General features: G+C 36.7%; 1 protein-coding gene across 2 annotated transcripts; it reads right to left on the reverse strand.

Moving 5' to 3' along the window:
• Positions 1–3,593: 3,593 nt before the first annotated feature.
• LOC111345654 (phosphatidylserine lipase ABHD16A) lies at positions 3,594–21,576 on the reverse strand. 2 transcript variants are annotated; one of them, XM_022952940.2, is made up of 22 exons: positions 21,429–21,576; positions 21,167–21,223; positions 20,487–20,565; positions 17,036–17,122; positions 16,316–16,401; positions 15,486–15,559; positions 14,451–14,546; positions 13,975–14,048; positions 13,595–13,635; positions 12,949–13,053; positions 11,781–11,844; positions 11,540–11,589; positions 10,700–10,811; positions 10,132–10,184; positions 9,920–9,983; positions 8,966–9,029; positions 8,204–8,260; positions 7,424–7,483; positions 7,226–7,302; positions 6,917–7,015; positions 6,796–6,842; positions 3,594–5,784 (listed from the first exon to the last, which is right to left on the reverse strand). In XM_022952940.2, the coding sequence occupies exons 1-22, from the start codon at positions 21,495–21,497 to the stop codon at positions 5,701–5,703; spliced, it is 1,599 nt and encodes a 532-aa protein (XP_022808675.2). In that variant the 5' UTR covers positions 21,498–21,576; the 3' UTR covers positions 3,594–5,700. The 2 variants fall into 2 exon arrangements, 1 of the variants encoding a protein (XP_022808675.2); XR_016000034.1 differs by having other exon boundaries at positions 5,693–5,784; positions 7,221–7,302.
• Between the last annotated feature and the right edge of the window lie 1,331 nt (positions 21,577–22,907).

Raw genomic sequence — 22,907 nt, forward strand, 5'->3', positions numbered from 1 at the left:
CAATGTTCCGGTTTTATTCGCGATTTGCAACTTTATGAGTATTCAAAACATCAAAGACGAATACATTTTCACATTTCAATAGCTTTATTTCATTAAAAACAGAAAAGATATTAATTACTCAAATTTGTATAACAGGTCACTAAGGGATATTGACAATTTTTGACATGTCTTCCTTCCATAAGTCTCGTCATCCTGTAACAATGAACGGAAGTTGAATATATTAAAAAAAAAAAAAAAGTAGAGACACATGAAGCAACCATCGGAGTTGAATTTCAAAAGCTAAAAATGTAAAAGGAGAGTCCCTACAGTTCCCATTTTGCATTCCATTTTATTTTTAATTTCGCTAATTCAGTTCTCTGGTGAGCTTTAAAACTGCAGTCTTTGTTCAGGCTTTTCCGCAACAAATCTAATCGCTGAGGCTTCTCATGATCACTCGCACCTGCTCAAATTGTAGGCGAGGTGATATCTACAATTTCTTGAGGTCTCCTTACAACCTTTTCCTGGCAAGATTTTCATGTTATTTTTTTTCACTTAGCTGCCCAGCTTTAAAAGAACAACGAAGAGCCTACAGATTTCAACGCGCTATTAACTAAGGTGAGAGCATTTTTTTACATTGATGATGACAATCTTTAATGAGGAAACTTTTTCACTAAAAAGTGGTTTACAAAAAGGACCTCGAAAATTAAAAATTAAAAATTTACAATGAATAAAAATGCTAAAAGATGCTACTAAAAGCTAATGTATCTTATGTGTAATACAAAACTTAAATCAATGAATTAAAAATCTTACGCTTCAAAATATTTACATTATCAGCGGCTCGTATAGTTTTGTCCAGCGAGTTAAAATCACTTACAGCATGATAGCCAGTTCTTTGTTTGCCCCAGTTTCTTTTAACGGATGGAATTTTGAGGTTTGCTTTATTTCTTGTGTTGTAACTATGCTGTTCTTGCTGAGTGACTAATGTTAGTTCGTGATGCGTGAGACTATTAAGACATTTATATACATGTACGCATCGGCGCTGGTAGCGCCTTTTTTCTAGTGTTAACCACTTCAGTGTAGTTAACGCATCAGACGCAGAGGAATACAGTGGTCGATCTAATATTATTTTAGCCGCCTTATTTTGAAGCACTTGCAAACTAGACATTAAAGTTACATTATGTTTGTCTCCCCAAACTAAATCAGCATACTCGAATAAGGGCATAACAAGGCTTTTATAAAAAAGGATGCGCGCCTTAAACGGTAACAAATGCTTAATGCGTCTAAGTAGGCCAAGCCTTTGATTAACTTTCCCTGCCATGTATTCGACATGATTTGTCCACGAAAAATCAGACGATATTAAGATTCCAAGATATTTAAAACAAGTAACATTGTTTATACAATGATCAAAAATTGAAACAGTTAGAGCTATTTTCCTCTGTAACTTCTTGTTACTGCCTATGAGCATGCATTTGGTTTTGTCCAGATTCAGTGTTAACTTATGTTCATTCAGCCATTTCGCCACAGCCAGGAGGTCTTGGTTGAGCTTTTCAGTCAGCTCCTGAGAGGAAGACCCATAGCAGTAGATCACCGTGTCATCTGCATAAAGTGATGCTTGACAGGCATCTAGAACGCTTGGCAAATCGTTAATGTAGATGACAAATAGCAGAGGACCCAGAATACTTCCCTGAGGGACCCCATGGGTAACTGGCAATTCATCAGACAACTCATTCCCACAACATGTACGCTGTTTCCTGTCAGTAATGTAAGAGCGGAACCACTGAAGCGAGTTCTCACATAAACCAATTTTGGAGAGCTTGCGTAACAAAATCCGATGGTCCACAGTGTCGAAAGCCTTGGTTAAATCCAAAAACACGGCCCCACACAGTTTACCTTGTTCCATGTTCAATAAGACTTCATCAGCAAATGATGTCAAAGCAGATTCAGTAGAGAACCCCTTCCTGAATCCAAACTGTTTCCTTGTGAGAAGGTTGTTAATTACCAAGTGCTGGTACAGCTGGGAATGCACGGCCTTCTCGAGAATTTTACTGAGATTTTTACATTCAAAGTCTCTTTAAGAAGAGAAAACCAGGATTTAAAAAAACTGAAATCAAGTGAAATCGGTAAAATAACGACACCAGGAGCAAGCAACACACGTATGGAATAAGGTAAACCATTTTTATTTAATATTTTCACTTTTAACTATCTCTATGGCTATCTTGTAGAAAATCCATACAAATCCTTATAAATCGATATGCATATTGTGTTCCTTGTTTGGTTCTCAAAGAGAGCTTGGTCCGCCTGTGGTGATAAGTTAAATTACCAGCGTGTGAGCCGAGTACAGTTCTTCGCTCCCGGAGGCAACGAAATGGAAAGCAGAAGCATACCTTCTCTCGTTCCAGGGATTACGAGAGGAAACGGCTTGTGAACAAAGTAAATAATGTTTCTTTTGTTTATTGCAATAAGCGAGAGGAAACGACAAAATAACCAAAGAGCTCGAAAGAGGACCTTACTAAATCATTGGAGTTTAATCACCCGATTACAAAAGCGAACGTATCCATGCACATAAATCACGCTCAAAGACAAAAGGAAAAGATGCAGTTCAAAGTTCTAAACATATTTCAATGCAGTTTCTTCTTTCACTTTAAGTTCGAAAAATGTAAGACAGCTTGGGTGGACCCTACTGTAATTAACAGCTCTATACAGCATGAAGCTTCTACTAAAGAGACTGTGTGGTCAATAGGGCGTTGCTTTGACGCAGGCAAAATCATGAGACACTTAAAGCAGCTCTAAGCTTACCTTATAGTCGGCCTATTGCATTCAGAATGACAATCACGGATTCACACCCGATCTTTAATGTTGCCTGCAACTATAACAGTTGACTCAGGTACACTGATATTTAATGGATCTTTGAAGTCTCAGCAGAGGACGCTCCTGTCTCGTCTATCTGATTTGTAATTTCAAAACAACCTAAAATTAACCTCTTCGTAGTACCACGTAGCGGGAGGGATAGTGGAGGCTTTGGCCCCAATCTGCTCCCTTCTTTTTTGGACGGTTTTCTTGAGGTTCGAAAAGTGATTGCTATGTTGTAAAACTATTTTAATATATCTTTAGCTAAAAATTTGATACTTACCTTTCACATGTAAGACGTCTATTATTTGACGAATGTTTGTATGTATCAACCTTATTTATCTAAGTAAAGCACGAGTGACCTCAACCCTGAAAGGGAAATCCAAAAATACGAGTGGACATCCGACTGGGTTCTAGGTGGGCCGAGGAACGCTAAGGGAATAAATCTGATCACAGTAGGAGACCAAAAATTAATTAAACTGAATTGTGGGAATACACAACACAAAATGGACTGTATCGTGCTTGAGCACCTAACACAATTATATCGCCATCATGCTTTGTTGACGACTAACGGCGCCGGCGTGTCGGTACTAAAACGAAAAAAAATCTCCGTCCAAGCTTGCTCCTAGTGCCTCAAACTCCTTTACGGGGGAGACCCGAACGACGGAGTTGAACTCAGACCAACATAGAAGCATTAATACAATAAACAAGCGCAACAGCCGGTCAAACAAGCTGGATTCAAAATGATCGTAGCTATCAATCATGAATCAATCAATTATAGTTTCATTTGTCATCATAACCATGGTCAATTAAGTCATCTTTTACAACCAATTACACCAAAGAAAACTTTTATACCGCTTTGCATATCTCTAACTAAACAACACTACATATGCGTTATTAACCAAGCTTGTTCGGTCAAGATGGCTGGATATTGGCCGAGTTCTTTTTTTGCATTTTTATGAACCGAGATGAAGTCGAGGTCCATAAAAATGCGAAAAAAGAACGAGGCTAATATCCAGCCATCTTCACCGAACAAGCTTGGTTAGTAAAGGATTTACTATATTGCAAAAAGATTTTGCTTTATTAAGAATTAAGAATGACTTGTTTACCTCGAGAGCCGGGAAAGAAACCCAACTGTGTTTGTAGCAAAACAAACTCATGAGAGTCGTTTCTGTTTTCTGTTTTGACTACCTTCTGTCGCTTTTTGCGTTTCCATCGCCGACACTGTTCAAGAATTACGAACGTAGTTCTAATTCAATTTTTTTATGCGCGATATCTAAGCGGAAAATCCCGAGCGAACAAGATGGGCCCATCTTGCCCGCTCGGGTAGGCAATCAGAACACAGGATTCGCTTCTTATTATATGGCTGTGTCTGAAAAGGACTGGGAACTACCGAATTCACGAATTTGATTGGTTGAAATCAATATTGAAAGCAGTCTAAATTTTCCCATCTAGACCGGCATCTAGACCGGTCTAGAAAAAAAGGTACAAAGAATATAAAAAAATTGGCATATAAGACACAGCCATGTAATAAACATCTTATTAACCGAGCTAGGTCGGTCTGTTTGGAAGAATCTTGACCTCCGTCAAGATTCTCCCTTACAGACCTCCCGCTCGGTTAATAAGAATTAAATCTTGCCCACGGGCGCTGTGAGCGATGTAATAAATACACTCGTAAGCTTACGTTAAATAGTTGTCTCGAAGTAGCAATAAGTAATAGCACCTTACCCTTGGGATAGTATGATATTCTCATAAATCTCGAAGTTAACTAGAATACACACTTTTGCTATATATATATATGATAAATTTAACTCAAGACCCGTTGTTTTTTAACTGACATACTGTCAGCCAACCTATTACACATCATATTCGAGAGAGTTACGCGATGGAATATTATTCTGGTGGCGGAACAAAAATCCCATCGCGAATTCATCGAAAAATCCTTGAATTTGCGCAACGTTTGAAATGAACTTTAAAGGAACAGCTAATACCAGCAAAACAACTATGTCAAGCAACTTTTTTCATTTACTCCTTTGATATTTGGCTCTCAAGGATGAAACCACTGTTCCAATTCTTTTCGGTCTTACTATTCCTATTTCAGTCAAAAGGGTGTTATACTCCGTATACAGCTCCACACAAACCACTTAACGCTGCAAAAAGAAGCGCGAAACTTTGGGCCTTGGTTCATAACATGCTTACATATTGACCAGAACCTCGAAATGGACGTAGCGATCCTTCCCGACCCCCTTCGAAAAACAAAACAAACACGTAAGTAAACGCTACAAAGAAAAACAAAGAAGATGGCTATGGACAACGCTGACTAAAACTGACGATACACAAAAATGCACAATGGCTTGACCCTTTGGCTCTAAAGATCTCAAAACCAGTCCTACCTACTTCCTGCCATACATTTCTTACGATTTCAGCTCTGGGATTTGATGTTAAATAAAATTATACCCGTCTCCTAAAGTAAATACTTTTGTTTCCTTTCTTTAACCTGACTGTCTGACAGTGTGTTGATAGCGTTAGGAGAATTTATTTACTGGTCCAAGGCTCCGGTGGATGGCTTGAGCACTCAGAAGTTTCTCTCTTGTAGCTAAACACCAACAATCTCGCTGATACATCATATCATAAATTGTGCATTCTTACACCGTCGCAGCATGTAAATCAAATGGTGGAACAAGATCAAGTGAGCTAAAATTTTCCTTTTACTTTTCATAAGAACCTCTTGAGCCCGATTACTACAAACAGATCGTTACCCGGGTTAAAGAATTACCTATCTCTACCTCATAAATCCTAAACAAGCAGTCTAAACTAAAGGAAAATATTGTTTCAATGTTTGCAAGACTCCCCGCAGAACGGCAAGGAACATCGCTATTCATTCCAAGGTAGGCGAAACTCTGATGCTGGCAAATTTATACAGTGTGTGGCATCAAAGTCCATTAGATACCGTAAGACCTGGGAGATAAGAATAATAATCCCTTTAACCCAACGAGATTAACAAAGTACGTTTTGTGGCAGAAACACGCATAGTTTTCAGTGTTGATGAAGGACTGGCTCCACTCTCACAACACTATATCTAGAATACAGTTAAGATGAGTAAAAGCAGTTTGCAACACTAGCCTTACGTAATCGTTTTCCTAAAGCAACTGAAAGCAAAATATCACGCAAAAATTAAGGTGGTTATGACCCTTCTGCACAGAATATTTTTTAATTTTGAAGACAAAAATGGAACTTTGGGTTAATGATCAATCCAAAGTAACAATCAAAAATAAAATAGAATAAATTGAAAAAAAACATGACCTTGAAAATTACCAAGGTAAATTTTCAGTTTTGGGGTAGGGTGGGGGGGGGGGGGGAGGGTGTTTGTCCACAGACTAGAGATTGGACTGGGGTTGGCTTAACTATACTCTGTGATTGGTGCAGAAAAATCATGCCCCCCTCTCTTATCAACCAATCATCTGGGACAATGAAAGACATCTCGAATAAGCCATTCGTATTTTCTACCCTTGAAGCAATTTTTTCTGTTTTCACTTTGGCATCAAATTGGTTCCTTGTGAAATTTCCTACGTTCTGATTGGCTGCGTCGGTTTTCTTGGGGACCCAGATTTCAATAACGCTCCTTTCTGCTGCCGTAGTGACTGGTTAAGCAAAAGGATTGATTATGAAACGATGGAGAGGTGGGATTACTGGTCCCTAAACCTTTCAACTTCTAGCAGTGATTAATACGTAACTTCTCCTAATGATATCCATGCATTATCCAGCAAACAGGCCATGAGAATACTCTAACTTATCAGGTAGAAGTTTTTTTCTTGGTCCCACACCAAATTCTCGTAACCAATTTACAAGGAAATGTGTAGCAGCTGGAGGGGAGAATTAAAAATTTAGATCTTTGGATTTAAAGAGTTCAAGCTAGCGTGTGAGGAGCCACCTTCGATCACCAAGATGCCAAATTTTTAATCCACTCACCAGAAACATCAGTAGATGAGTCCGTTGTTCCACCGACAAATCTTGACCTGGTATTGATTAAAAGAAAAACATGTAATCACCTTTCGAAAAATTACACACACTTAAAGAAAAAATCGCTTACCTATCATCATGGGAAATTCCCTGCCGTTTTCTTTGACATAGCTTTTGTACATCGATTGGCATAAATTAGCGTCAGCACTAAGGCTATTCCAAATAGCTTCTACAACATAAAGTACAGTGAAAATTTAGTTTATGTATTGAAATAAAACAACGTTAACGAAATATTAGCTTTTATCCGACGAGGAAACATGTTTAAAGTAAAGTCAGGGAGACTTCTAATTCCTGCAGCTTAAAAATGACTTCAAAAACGAGATGTTACTGATACACTTGACTCAATTCAATTTGTCAAACATAAAATAATGAACCTTACTCTTGGTAGCTTGATCTGGAGCAGCGAGATATTCATCTAGTGCGTCTTCACCACTGTCATCAACTAACTTTGGATACCTAACGGAGGAGTATAACAACAATTGTTTGTTATCCTTCTTTTTTGTCCCTGATCCAAAGAAAATGAAGTAACGGCCATGGCGTACTCTTCCATCGCGCATATGACAATCGAGAATGTTACCTGAATTTGAGAAACTTCTTTAGGAGATCATTTCCACGATTTGAGCTGATATCCCCTTCCCTTATCAGAAAAGGAAAATGTTAGTGCCATCCTGTCTTACAGCCATATCAGTTTATCTTTAGGACACCAGTGATCAATTGCAAGATTGTATGTTAATTTTTAAGTCAATGGGGCGAGATACTGTAGTTTCAAGGTAAAGGCATTGATTCACTTTTCAACTGTTTCGAGAAAAGCTGTCTATAACTAAAGGTTTCATAAGGAATGCTTTTAAGCATTCTTTGTGAACACTTTCAAAGTGTCATTAGTATTCCCTTTCAGCTTTTCTAAAACACCTCTTCTCGGAAAAAAAGACACACAAACAAACAAAACACCGCTTTTCTTCAGCTGTAAAGGATGTGACACAGTCGAGGTAACAGAATACATTTACCACTCTTGGAATCGGTTATATGTTGTGGGTTCTATTCAGTTCTATAAAGTTTTCATACAACCACTGGCATCACCATTAAGTAAATCAGACTCTTGTGACATCTGAATTGCTACATAGAAAATGCTCCCACATGCGGGCATCTCACACTTAAATGATTCCCTTTTAGGTACATTTATAACTAAGATTCATAAGACATAAACATTATCCTTATCTGTCTTAACAGTACAACTCAACAATTAGTTCATCAGTGATGAAATTTGAGTATTGGCTGCCAAGCAGGCAACAAGCATAATCCCTTAATTATGATTAATTACAACAATGTAAGGAATAACAATAAAATTCCAGTGTCTTACTCAGTTGTGATGATCTCATCTCTCATTCTTCTGATGAACAGTACTGGGCCTGGATAGCTAAACAAGATGGTGCAAGGTAAGAAGTTATTTTCAAGAGAGTGTTAAAAATCTTGCGTCACAAGGCCTCGTGACTGGTCCAGGTAAAATCACGCCCCCTCTGAACCAAAAGGACTAAAACCAACCACAAAGTAGTCTCTCATGTTTTCCTGCGGGACACTGAGGCGGGCTACATGTATTGGCTCTGATTTTTCATGTGCTCCTTGCAAGATGGCACCTTTGTTCTGAATGGTATTTTGGAATACTTTGGTTTTGTTTTGCAGTACTCAAGGAACATGCAATCAGTCATTTTGAAAACAGGACTGAGAGTGTTAAAAATAAGATTGGCTCTATAAGGAGCATTGAAACATCAGTAGCAAACATGTTTCACAATGAAATGTACATACATTGATTCTCACAACAAACAGTTGGAAAGCAGTCCGTGCTGTTTCCCCCATGAGTGACATAGTTTTTCCTTCCAGCTTAGAGTTTTATTTTATGCAATACTTAACATGCACCGTTTTACCACAGCAAAAGTAAAATTACATTTTAAAACAAGAAAAAAGTAAAGGATTCTCTTTTTTTTGCTCCTTGCTTAATGCATCTTAATTTTTAACCACCATTCTTCTAAGAATTTAATGATACCAAGTTGTAGCAGATGGGACAATAATTATTTATAAATGAATTTGTGAGTAGACGTTAGATACTCGTCCATCAATCAAATACCTGCATAACACACGTGCAATATCAAGATGAAAATATTCCTTCACCACTCTTGTTGTGAAACCACCTACCAGATAAAGGCAGAGAGCGAAGTTTCAGAGATGCATGCAAAAGGTTATCAACTGGTCAATAAAACAACTTAACAGATACGCTGAAAGAAAAAATCCTGCAACTAATGCAAGTAACATGACTTGTACAGAAACTAAGATTGCCAAACATGGTGAGTACCCAAGAGTCTGGATCAAGTCACAGACTGAGTCTGCCTCTTATCTTATGGAAGCTCACCAGAACTTCTTTGTGTGCATCTGCAGTATTCTATAGCAATTGAGAATTCTGTTTGAAATGCTTACATGAGTTTTTTCACATGGTGCAACAACCTCTACTAGCACAATAATATTTCTAACTGCTTACAACATTCAAAACACATGGTCAGCTTAATAGCTAAGAAGCTCATTCTGCCAGAGCTTACATGTATCCCAGTTTCTATAGAGTGAAATAACTACAATTAGCATATACCACAATGGAAAGTGCTTTTTGCTCGCACTGATTAGCTCGTTCAGAAGCGAATAGCAAGAACAATTCACCTCCAAGTAGCCAAATAGACAAAACTGCACATCAAGAGTTTAATTTCCAACCATTTTTCCATGTATTGAAAGAAAAATTTTTGGTATCTGTGTAGTATAATTATACTAAAACAATTATTCACCATAACATCAGCCAATAATTGTTAAGTATTTGTACTCTCCCTGCATAGGATGTTACTCCATTGTAGCATTAAACCTCCCATCAACTTGTTTAATTCCCCTGACAGTTTTTTAGTACCCATTCTCCTCAGTCAAGAGTGGACGTGAAAAATTTTCATTCCTAAGACTTGGACCCACATCTTTTGATCTGAGGTCCAGCACAACAACTACTGGGACACCATGGCTAATATTACTTAACAAGTACAAGACATACTTATGCCTTCAGGCATCTTGCATTGAGCAAGTGGAACAATGTCATCAAAAGTTGCATCCAACACCTATGTGATGAAGAAATAATTGACAACAGGTCCAGATTTAGTTCATTGATGAGTCTCTGCAATCAATATGGCAGATTGCATATAATGTAAATAAACATCAATTTGGCAACAATTGAATGTGTGTTTGTGATTTTAATCTGTAACCTACCAAAGCACCGATCTTTGGGTGTGTTTTTCCCGCCCATACTGCTGGATAACCTCCTAACAATTCATGGAGATAAAATTTTAAGTCATAATATACAAACACACAAACTAAAAAGTCCAGATGCAGTACAATGTTTGTAATTTCTTAGTAGCTTGCAAAACAATTGTATATTCAGTACATGAATCCTCACAGTAATTTAAGGTATTATAGAGTTACCATCACTTTCTCCCAGCAAGGGAGGGTTAAGGAAAGAAATAAATTTCTACCAGAGGGTGCTGTCTAGACAGGGGGGGGACCCATGCCCTTTTAACTCAATTATGCAAAATCAAATAAAGTTGCTTGAGAAATTATTGCAAACAAAACACAAGCAAAGTAGCTTGATTCCTAGAAAAAGAAGATGATTCCAGTTGGTATGTGGATAGCTAACCTTATCATCAAAACCATTACTTTTGTCTTGTCTTGAATGGCAATTTGAAATATTATCAGCCTCAAGGTGATGACTGATTAACTGTGAGAACTTAATTGTCAAGTGATCTAAATAACAAGCACAAAAAATGATGTGACCACTCACCTATTGACCATGCATATACAACAATATTAGAAACTGAGAAGCCTAGTACTTCAACAGCATATTGTATTACAACATCTACGGCATTTCTCTCAGATTCTGGGCCTGGCACACCCTGTAACAGTAATAAAAACATAACAGTGTTTTACCTCATTTTTCTATAATTTTTTATGACAATTTGTGGTTGTACCAATTATGCAATTTGTGGTTAAGCAATTGACAATGATGGACAAAAAATAGGAGACTCCGATATTTTGTTGTATCCATAGTTCTCCTAGTCATCCCCGAAGTATCTTCCCTAACCCACCCACACCCCCCCACAACCAAATGAAAATGTTGAACAACATAATTATTTCTGAATCTTATTTGTATGCATGTTTACAAAACAAAGGGAAATAGAAGTGTGCCTTTTAATGTTAAAAAATGGAAAAAAATCCTTATTCAAACCAGCTATCACAGCTACTTTTGTCACTCATTGCACTGTAGATAATGGAGATGCTTTGGATAATGCTTTTAAGGCAAAGGCACCTCAGAAGAAGGTAAAGGAGGTGACAGATTGGGTTCAATTAACAGATGTCTCCTGGGTAGATGCCCTATATTTACATCTGCTACAAAGTTCTTGGAGATCTTTGATTACAGGACGTAAGGGCACCGAAGAACAAAATATTGTGACAATGGTGGCAATAATTAAATCCAATAATCTCATTATTGAATCATCAAGAATGAGGAATGTGACAAGCAACATAAACAAGTTAAATCTTCCTTTTAATAGCAAATGTTAACATATCAACCACAGTAGTCACTTAAACATTTAAACATAGACAGTCCAACTATTTTACTTACACTGCTCCCAGAAAAGCCAGGATGATTCCATCCTAAAACTGAATATCCAGCTACAAAAACAAGAAAAAATAACTGGTCAGCTGGATGGAATAATTCTTAAGATAAACTAATATGTGATTTTCTAATCATGAATCTCACCTACAAAATTGTTAACAAAGTATGTATTAAAGCTTTTTAAAATCTTTTTAGTCACCCTGGCTAAGAAATATAAACCAAAATAAGCTTCATATCAATTACCAACCTTTAAAAGGGGTCATCATCAGGCCAACTTCATAAAAGCCTGCATTCCCTTCACATGTTACAACCTGTTGAAATCAAATAATTATTTAAGACATCAAGGTGAAGTCTTATATCTCACTAATTATTACACTGATTTACAATGTTCTTTATAAAATGGCTTGCTTTGCTTATTTTAAAACAGTACTACTCTATAAATTATTGTTTAGTCAACAGCCACACAACAAAATCTTGATCATCCATGACCTACATAATTCAGCTATTCCAACTAAGGGGGTTCAGACAATCCTCACATAATAAACTCTTTGACCAAAGAATTCAGAATACAGGGAAATGTAGAGACCAAGTCATGAATGGTTTAGGCTTGTCAAGTGATTGGTTTGGAAGGACAAACCAAATTAGAAGTTAAATCAGAGAGCATAGAAATGGAAAACCAATGTAAGCAGGGCCATAGCTAGCATGAGGCAAGACGAGTATCGCTCGGCAACAAAAAAAGTGAACTTCCACACTTGCCCAAGATTGACTTTTCTAAAAAAAAGTGCCACGGAAAATGCTTGAAAGAGCATTTCTGAGCCTCTAGATTTCACAATTTTCTGGGGGAGGCATGCCAGACCCGAAACTTGCCTCGTCTTGTTCTGAAGTCTGGCTACGGCCCTGATGTAAGTACTGCATACTTTGGGTTAACAGCACAACAGGCATCATTTGGTGTTTCTTAGAGAAGAGGAGGCAAAGCATGCAGCAATAACTGCATAAAACCATGTTGGGCTCTACAAAGTAATGTGCAATAGTGGGAACTTTTTGTCTTTAATTAAAGATGGAAAAAAATACAACCAGAGAGAACTGACTAGAAGAAGAGATAATAAGATAAAGGGATGAAAAGAAAGCTAAATGAAGGACTTCTTGAAAAGCTCAATCCTTGAAAAAAGAGAAAGAGAGAGAAAGAGAGAGAGAGAGAGAGAGAGAGAGAGAGAGAGAGAGACTTGTAGTGCAACAGCTAAATTGCAATTGATGAGCAAGATATCTTATTAAGTAACCCATAACATAGCCATGTTCACCTGTGAACACTAGAACAACATGAATAATAGTCTACAAACAGGCATCATATTTTTGCCCTCTCAGTCTCAGCACTAAACTATAACAGACCAAGCTTAAAACAAGAATCATTCTAATACCAAAGTGTTCCCGTTACTCCCATGTTCCTCCCTTGACCTCTTGTCCATGAACATCGTATCAATCTCATTTCCATCTGCTGCTTCCAGTTTTGCTCTCTTGCCACTCTGTTGGTAAATTTGTCAGGAGGTATAAATACTAAAAACAGTTTGGATTTTAATTCACTCCTAAACAAACCCTGCAATAAGATCTTTGAGCAACTTTTGTGCAACTTTTGTAATGATCTATGTCACAGATATGTGGATTTCAAAATAAAATCAGAGGTTTCTCTCACTTGTTTGAGAGCACCATCTTTTCCCCACTCTAGTAAATAATCTTAACGTAGGGTCTGCCTCATTTTCCCCACTCCTGCAGCCATCCATGTCATAACCTACAAAGAAGATTCCTAAGTTTCCTTCTGTTCTGTGACAGAGCATCTGACTGGCATACAACTGGTGATGGGTTCCAAGTTTTACTAAAGGACTAGCTATTCCTCCCCTCTACTAACTGGTTCCAAAGTACCAGTGTTACTTTACAAGTGTTGACAGAACAACACAAGTGCACATAGCACTACACTGAAGATGCAACTAATTGATACATCTAGATAAATGACTCTGCAGACATTTATTCAAGAAAATCTAAGGCTCATATTTTAGACTACTAACTTACACGTTCAATTAAGTACTGCCTTCCTGTCTTCAAAGGTTCAGCTGAAAAGCAAAAGGAATCAAGAAACTCCTTTACTGCTTGCATAAACATCAGCATTCTACAGGCCCAAATTTTTCATACATGTAAGGGGAGCTTCCAAAGTGATGGTCATCTTTATAGTTACTGTTAGTCATAATTTATATCTCATTCCTACAATTTTCTACAAAATAATAAAAGATTTTATGTGATAAATATGTCTCATGCACCTGACCAACATCTGTCAATTTCAGGTCACAAGACTTTTGCTTCATTCCTATAAGTTGGCAGGTACATATCATCAGTAGAAAAAGTGTTGTAAGTTATTTAATTATTGTTCTTTAGTCAAGCATTTAAAGCTGTACCATATCCACTTTGAAGAAGACCAGTGGATCCTGGGTAAATCATGGGGCGACCAACAGAGTGTGCCACAAAATACCTACAAAAACAATTACAACCAGTATGTACACAGCATTTCCAAGGAACAAAGCAATTTGAAATCTCAATAAATTTCTCAATCATCCTTTGCAGAGCAATATTATTACACCAAATCACCAAATTTTGCATAGTGTAAGAAATAGAATGGAAACCCAAACCGAGACTAGAATTCCAGAAGCTTTTAATTAGTTTTAATGGTATTACTGAGAGAAGATAGTCCAGCAAATACAAAATTCTCTGAGAAAACTGGGTACTAGGGAGTTACCACAAGATTTTTCTAATGAAGGATAAATTGATTTGAGTTGGATCATTAGCTCAACTATCAAATTGTGGACTTATTATTCTACCTGGGCGCTGATAGGAATCTACAAATTAAATCAAAGAAAGTACAAATAATTATTACCTGAGAAAGTCACAAGGCCATGATCCAAGGAAGGATAAAAATCCTGAAGACCTGCTTTGAGAGGTGGCATTCTTTGCTTCTCTGCGCACATCTTGACTAGTAATCAAAAATTATATTGGCCAGGATAGCAATAATTACAGGTTTTATACAGATACAACCAGTAACCCAAAAAAAAAAAATGCAAAATAAATATTAAGTTTCAGTACTTAGCTTGTCAAAAATGGCTTTGTAGAATTGTTATTCATAAAAACTATTCTCTTGCTACAAAATATCTATAATCTTGTGAATAAATATATCTCAGTAGATGTTTCATTGTGTAGTATGAGCCCTTAGGGCAAAATTCAAGATACAAATAACATGTAAAAATACTCAGCGTTACCACACACCAAAATGTCTAATAAGTTATTTATTATCCAACATGCCAAATTGGGATTTCAGTGCAGGCGAATTTCACAGATATTTATTTACAGGGAGTGTGTGACAGAAGTGTGAAAAGCGGAACAGAATTGACATGTTGTTGTGTTGTCGTTTCTATTTTCTTCCAAAAATGATGAAATTTCATTGTTGTCAAACTGATTTTCTTGGTTCAATTTATCTAATAAACTTCAATCAATATTCACCAGCCATTCCAACTGTTTGTTATCTGAAAAATGATTTAAATTTTCAATTTTTTTTTGGAACTTCAATCCAATTTTTTGCTTGCAGGATGTATAAAGAAAACCTGTCTAACAAGTTCTTTGGAGTACAAATACCACAAGATATTTGTACTCATCTTGGGCGTTATTTGTACTCTATTGAGTGTAGTTGGATTATAATAGTATATAGCCACACATTGTGCAGCAATGAGTCATCATTTACAAGCTGTATGACATGATTTCATGATCAATGTAATGTGTTAAATATCTTTTATTACTTCCTTAATTAAGGATTTATGTTCAAATAAATGTAGTTCAATTATGTAGATATTAAGTGTTAATAAAAATGAATGTCATTGTCATCTTCAAGAGTGGGTGAAATTCAGCTTGAATTACTTACTCAGCTTTGGATTCATCCCATTTGTAATCAACCGGCCAAGCTTTAAAACTGAAGTCATACAACCCAAGTCTTTTCTGCAACATTCAATTACAAATTAACATGTATGTGATTGTTAGTCATTCTGGGAGATATATATAATGAGCTGCAGGTTGGATTTGGATGGCTGGACTCTGTTCAAGCACTGGTTGGGTCATTGTGTTGATATTCTTGGGAAAGATACTTCACTTTTAAGGCTGGGGCCACAAGGTCTAACCCAAACCATGGTTTTATGCAAGCAGTGGGCCTTACATATTCTCTACAAGAGCTATGGTTGTATTCTTTAAATAAATTTCCTTCCACTGCTAGCTTTCAGCCTTCCTAATACTGTTCACAAAAATTAATGTTCAGATAAAAGTTTCAACTAAATTTAAGATAGTTTCAAATGCTGTTTTGTTAAAACAATGGCTAAACTTTGTTTAAATAACAGGCCCTTACAATTCCACTCCTCCATAGGAGTAAACTTGTAAATTTGTACCAGAGAAGCACAGGGCGAACCGCACAAAATACTGAGAAGACAGTATGAAACCAGTTTCTTAAGAGGGGGTAGTAACACTCCTTTTCACTTAATGCCATTGAAATCAGAAAAGGCTAACTTTACATGACTTGTACACTCTACATCTCCCAGCCTCCCCACCCCACCCCCCACCTCCCTTCCACACTTCCCTTCATCTTGACAGTAAGTCATTACAAGGCTGGACATACACAAGCAACTATTTGGACCTATACAGGGCAAGGATAAACCCTATTTTGGTATGTATTGATCACATCTATGTCAGTGGATATCAACACACCTTGTTTTCTTCATTGTTGTTCACCCTTGTTTCTTCTAAAAGGGCTGAGAATACTCTATAGTCATGATTTTTAAATCGTCCATATCCTGCAAATAAAAAAAAACTTGAATTTATTTTTAATTCTTATGTGCACAGAATTAAGAGATGTGTTTGAGGTCAAGATTAACCTCAAAAAATTCACCCTGAATAAACTTTGCATATAAAAATGAGGACACCAACTCTTCACTATTGTCTCATATAGACCATTAATCTTAGAGTCCAGCACTAAGGCTGCACAGATAGTTCACTTTGGGGACCAAGTACAACTCTCCAATTAAATTTCACAAATCAATGTATGGGTGGTCAAACGACAACACCAAAAAATAAGCTAAACTGATAATGAGATCCTTGGAACAATGCACTAAACATAACCTAATCTCAAGATCCTTCAGAACAGTTCTTTAAAGCACTTTGCTACAGAACTATAATACTATACAATGACTTCTAATTGCCAACAAGATTACAGGTTCCATATGTTATGTGACAACAAGAAAAGTTATTAGATATGTAATTGTCTTTAATATTAAAAGTTCTTGAACACTTTCTGCACAGTTTTGTACTCAAAGTCTTAGCAACAATGGTATTCAGGAAATACTTTAATGCAACAAACTAATGGAATTGAACACTTTGTTTTAATCAATAGCATCAAAAGTTTATCTTGCATGTTACAAGAAGGTGTACCTCTTAAGCATAGTGCTCCAAATACAACCATAAATCCTGTGCCAATGAACCTAGACAAGCTTATCAAACCTTCATGACTCAACAGACCTAATATCAATGAAAAAAACATCAGTTCCTTGTCAAAAGACAACTGTAAACAGAAGTGCACACTTAAGATCTCAGTCTGTATTATCATTTTGCTATGGTTACAAGTTGTGTTTCCCATTGTAGTCCTATAGTTTTTCAATAGCTTATGGAGCAGGTATTGATTGACCAAAGGCATGTAGGATTGGTATGGGACCCCATACCATTCCCATATATAGAACAGTATGGAATTTTACAAAAATACATACCTTTCCCATAGATATAGGTTTTGTATGGGACTGATTTTAAGTTCCCCATATCATTCCTTTACATGGCAATCATTCCACACCATTCCAATAGCCCATATCATTCCATATATGGGCAAAGTGTGGATTTTTACAAAATACATATCTTTCCCATAAAAAGACAATAGAGAGGCAGTATATGGCAACATATGGGTTTGATATGGTGTGTAGTGTCCCATATCAAAACCATATGAAATCAATATATGGCCCATAGATTTTCCCGTATCAGACCCATATATAGGCCACATATGTTCCATATCACTCAGTTTGGTTAAGGGATACTAGTTAAATTAAGAGACATAGTGTAATACTATATAGACTACTTTCCAAGCTGTATAATAAGATTCCAGTGCCATTAAGGTATCACAGAAGGAAAATTAGCATTTTCATTTAAATAGAGATAATATAAAAGTCATGTGCACTATCCCTGTAAAACTACACATTGAATGGGAGCTTACTCTTTCACCCCGAGACATTTTACATGGTAAGTTTATTTTACAGTGCATTTTAATCAACATAATTATATCTTTTTCAGTGAAACATGGCCTGGATGCATACTTATTTACCAATTGACACAGGACGACTTTTTTGATAATGCCCTTATTAAGCCAGTCATGATGTATGGTAGTTTAGTTTGGACTAATTGTTCTACTGAGGATCTCAAGAGAGTGTCTCATTTGCAGAAACGTGCAGCGCAAGTAATATTAGGCGCAGGTATCAGATCAAGAACAGTGGAAAATTTTAAAAAACTAAATTGGATCCCATTCTACGATGAAGTTAAGATAAGAAAGTGCATACTAGTTTATAAGGCACTGCATGGGGAATCCCTTATGCATATTGAGAGCTCTTTACCTACGAATTACTCACTACATGGTAGAGAGACCAGACATGGCCAATATAATTTAATCTGTCCTAAGTTTCGTAATATTACTGAAGCTGGAAGGTCTTTTCAAGTTAGTAGCATCAAGTTATGGAACAGCTTGACAAATGAGTTTAAGAAAAAACGCAGCACTTCCTCTTTCACAAATGATTTGAGAAATTATTTTATTGATTCTTATAGAGACATTAATTCTTTTGAGGCTATATTGTAATTATATATGTTTTATAATTCTAAATAAATTGTTTTATTTATATTTGTTTTTAATAGTTACTTTGTTAGGCTAGTTCCAATTTTAATTCTAGACTTGCATGTATTACTTCCTATAATCTTTAGTTTTGAGGGCCACTGGTTTGTCAGCGTAAGCTGTTATGTGTACACCCTCTTTAAATGAAGTTGACTTACTAAAGAACTAATAAAACGTTTCTGGAATTTGTATTCTATAGCCCCATTATTTTCTAACTATTGTTTTTATTTCAAAGTAGCACTTTTGCACATAGTTTTCAATGTAGAGGCTATATCTTGAGAAATAAGGAAAAAATTGAAAATCCAAGACATCCTTTTGGGGCTCATTACATTTGCCACATCATCTCCAAATTTCACGAATACAAGCCAAGAATGAACTATCCAAATATCAGAACTCAAGCCAAAACACTTAACCAGAAAAAGCGACTTGAATTTTTTTAAATTAGTATTTGTTTAAACATGTTTCCACTTCACATCTATGAATGATGTTATCCAATCACATTGGAGCAAGCCATTTGACACTGTGTTGCCTGTTAGCACTGATGGGTGCAAGAAAGCAAAGAGTGGACATAATTTGTTAGGAGTTAGGTCGAGTGGATTAAGTGTAAAAGGCATAAAATCAGTATAGAGCTATTTGTGTCAATATAGTGCTTCAACCAGAAAAAAGGAGGAGGAAAGAGGTCAGGCATTGGAAAGAGAGCTACACTAGAAACACAACATAGCTTTTCAGCAATCAATCCTGGAAATGCAATGCCAAGCGGAAGATGATGGACTGGCCAGCTTCAATAGAAATAGACTCTGGCCACTGAATCTTTCTGAGTCTAGTGGGAACCTCTATCACTATCAGTGGATAATATTTCTGCTCCAATGCAAACTGCAATGAAATTTTCTTTTTTCCAGAATGGCAAAAGGGACTTGTTGCTTTTGGACATGGTTATGTCTTGAAAACAACACTTGAATTACGAAAACAATAATTATATCTAGTTTTTGGAAAGAACTAAATTAAATGTAAGTATACTTAATAACAAATAAGCAATTTCAGAACTATACAAAAATGTAAAGTGTGCATTGAAAATCAGAGTGGTTTTGAAATCATTAATTAGGTGACATGAAGAATTTGACTTTAAGTGTCATCAATCTTGCCCCTTTCCTTCTACTCTCAAATTGCTTTTTGCTAATTTATATCTCCTGAAGTAAAAGAGATATCAAAATAAAATTTTCACATGATATATCTTTATTTCTTAATATTGGATATTAAATTTTCAGGATATTGAAAAAATATTGTTTTCTTTCCGTGATACCTTAATGAGCTACAAGATAGGGGTTTCAACTAGACAAGTATATATCTTTTTTTGTAAGTATAGTTACTAATCATGGATGAATTATATTTGATCACAAATAAGGTTATAAAAATCTTATCAATATAGTATCAAATGATGGTGGTTGAAGGCCTTATGATCAGAAAAAGACAGCCAGTGAAAGCTGTAGTTATAACATCATAATTATATATATCAAGGTTTGAAAAGTTTGGAAAATGTAACTCAAACTATCTATTGAAATATTCATCATTCTTAACCCTTTAACTCCCAAATTTCAATTGGTAATTCTCCCTTCTAGTTGCTACACATTTCCTTGTAAGTTAGTTATAAGAATTTGGTTTTAAATCTGAGAATTTACAATTTCTACCAGATGATTTTGAGTATTCTGAAAGCATTTTTGTTAGATAAAGCATGGATATTGTCATGGTGATAAGTTGGATGTTGATCATTTCAAGGAACTTAAGGGTTCTACAATTTTTTATCTCCTTGTTATGTTGCTTGGGTAGGCAATCAGGAAATAAGATTTGTTTCACCCTTCTGCTTGCAGAGTTATATGTAGCCCTCCCAGAATAAAATATTCATACCTTAACAACAACTGTGTTTGCTAACTTGCAATAAAAACTTCAGGAAGTGATACAGACCTTTCCTCAAGAGATAAAATCCTATGGCAGGTGCAGTTAACAAGGAAGTAGAATAACAAACTGACCATGCTAGTGACAACTACAAACGAAGTAAATAGAATAAGAAAGAATGATGGTAAATTTTGAGCTCAGTAAAGACATAGGGAAAGATGTTGTTCGTCTTGTTGTGGGCTTGGAACAAATTGTTCGTAATGTCACGAGTTTTAGTTTTAGTTTCATTAGCTTTGCCGACAGGCAGGGACACCGCAACAGCTTGCGCCAATTACTGCGGGCCCGGTAAACCCACCCATCCCAGCGCAGGGGAGGACATCCATCACACAGTAAGCTCGTACGTGGAAAATTAAGGTCTCCTACCCCTAACCCTGCAGGAGACGGAACCTCCATTTATTTGGATAAATCCGAGAAGACTAGAATATCTAACCATTTCTTTGATGTTATAAGAAAGGCAGCATATTCTTCTCAATTATTTTAAGACCTTGAGTGTTGGTCTGGCCGGGGCTCGAACCCTCGACCTCCCGCACAACAGTCCAGCGCTCTATCCATTGAGCTAACCGGAAAGCGGTTGTATGTTCCCATTACGCACAATTTTGTTCGAAACTAACGACACGGCAAAGAATTCTTTCGAGCTCAAGCTTAGCTAGACCAGACAAAATCATGAAGTCGGCTTCTTCTTCCCTTACCGCTCGTAGAACTCCTGAGCCGCATTGCTCCAAGCTATTCCCCTCGTATGTTCTACTCTGTAAAATATTTCAAGCCTTAAAAATTTAATTCACCAGAGAGAAGAATGAATATTCGACGCTAAAAACGAAAGTAATATTTAAACCCACGATCAGACAGGTGACAACTAGCTTTGCTTCCGTAAACATACGCCAACGAATAACGAAAATCAAAGAGAAAAAAAGCTCATTTTTTAAATAAAAATAAGGTCCACTCAACACTTACTTGTCGACTATTTTTCGTAAAAATCCGATATAACTGTGGTCCTACAGCACACCTATAAATCTCCGCCATTTTGTTTTTACCCGGCTTCAAGAGTAAAACCGCTGACGCACATTCTACTAATTTTTCGGAGCTGTCTCGACTCGCGAGCAAGTCCGGGGATTCTCTCCCAAGAGTAGCGCTTTATACTATTACTAAAAATAGATTTTGTTACGTGATAACCTATGAGACCCCCCGCACAGACTCAGACAAACATTGCGACCAGCTTAAGGAAATGTATGAGCGAGAGCTGTAAAATTAAAACAAAACGACGGAAAATTTCGTCAAAAAATGACTTGGCGTTCTGAAAGGAAGGGGCAAGGTTGGTACCAAACACTGTTGTTGGGGTGAGTGTAAGACAGACTCAAGATATGCAGATAAATGGCCAAAATCACTCAAAGAGTAGAAGGAATTAGGGAAGAAAGTATTCATTCCTTTCCCAAAACCTTCGCGAGACATGGCAAAGTGCAAGCGTTGGCTGGTGGCTTGTTCGCATGAGTTTTTTACGGAGAAAAACATAACAACAAACACTTAAGTTATATTTGTGCTCTTCACTGGCCCGGCGGAAAAGGTCCAACAGCCTAATTTCCCGATCCACTAAAGGCAAATCTAAGACCAGCGCAAGTGAGTTGAGCACATGCTCCTTAGAGGAAAGCACCGAAAGAAAGAGAAAATTCAGCGTCAAAGAAACAGAAATTATTCAATGACAACTGCCTGAACATTAACTACATAAACTACATGAACTGGCATTTAATAGAAACACAATCAGTATTGAGCGAAATATACAAAAATCCGCCGCTCGTATCTTACAAAAGAGGGCGATCGCTAAGAAACATGCTCGTGAGAGCCAAACTTTGAATAGGCTATTCTAAACACGCGCTGGGGAGTCGTGTAGGCCTGTCGGCAAGAGTACCAGATAACCCCATACATTAATTATGCATTCAGTCTTTGTTCAATTAAAACAATAGCGATAACAATAGAACTCCACAGAGACTAGCAGTCTTTGTTTTCCAAATTTGGATTTTTTTTCCTAAGTCATTTTGAAACAGGGTAAATTTGACGCATTTTCGCATTGCAAAACGGAAAACTCAAGTAATTTTCTGGCTACTGATTGGCTGCCTGCTAATACTTTGGATATATCAACAAAGTTGAAATGGTAAATTGGCCACCGTAATGATTACAAAAGCTGACGTTTCGAGCGTTAGCCCTTCGTCGGAGCGAAATACGTAATACGCTTCGTAATACGCCTCGTAATACCCTTCGTAATACGCTCGTTATGGTTATCATCGTGCTTATTCTTTTGAATAATTCCAGTTTTCATACAAAAATAAAGTTTTCAAGAACTTTATCGCTTTACGAAGAGTTTCAACAACTACGTCCAGTTATTTCGAAGTGGCAAACGTAGAAGCTTGTTGAAGTTGAAAAGGTACACGCTGAAGCTTG

The sequence above is a fragment of the Stylophora pistillata genome, chromosome 4 (assembly GCF_964205215.1).
Source record: "Stylophora pistillata chromosome 4, jaStyPist1.2, whole genome shotgun sequence".
NCBI lineage: Eukaryota > Metazoa > Cnidaria > Anthozoa > Scleractinia > Pocilloporidae > Stylophora > Stylophora pistillata.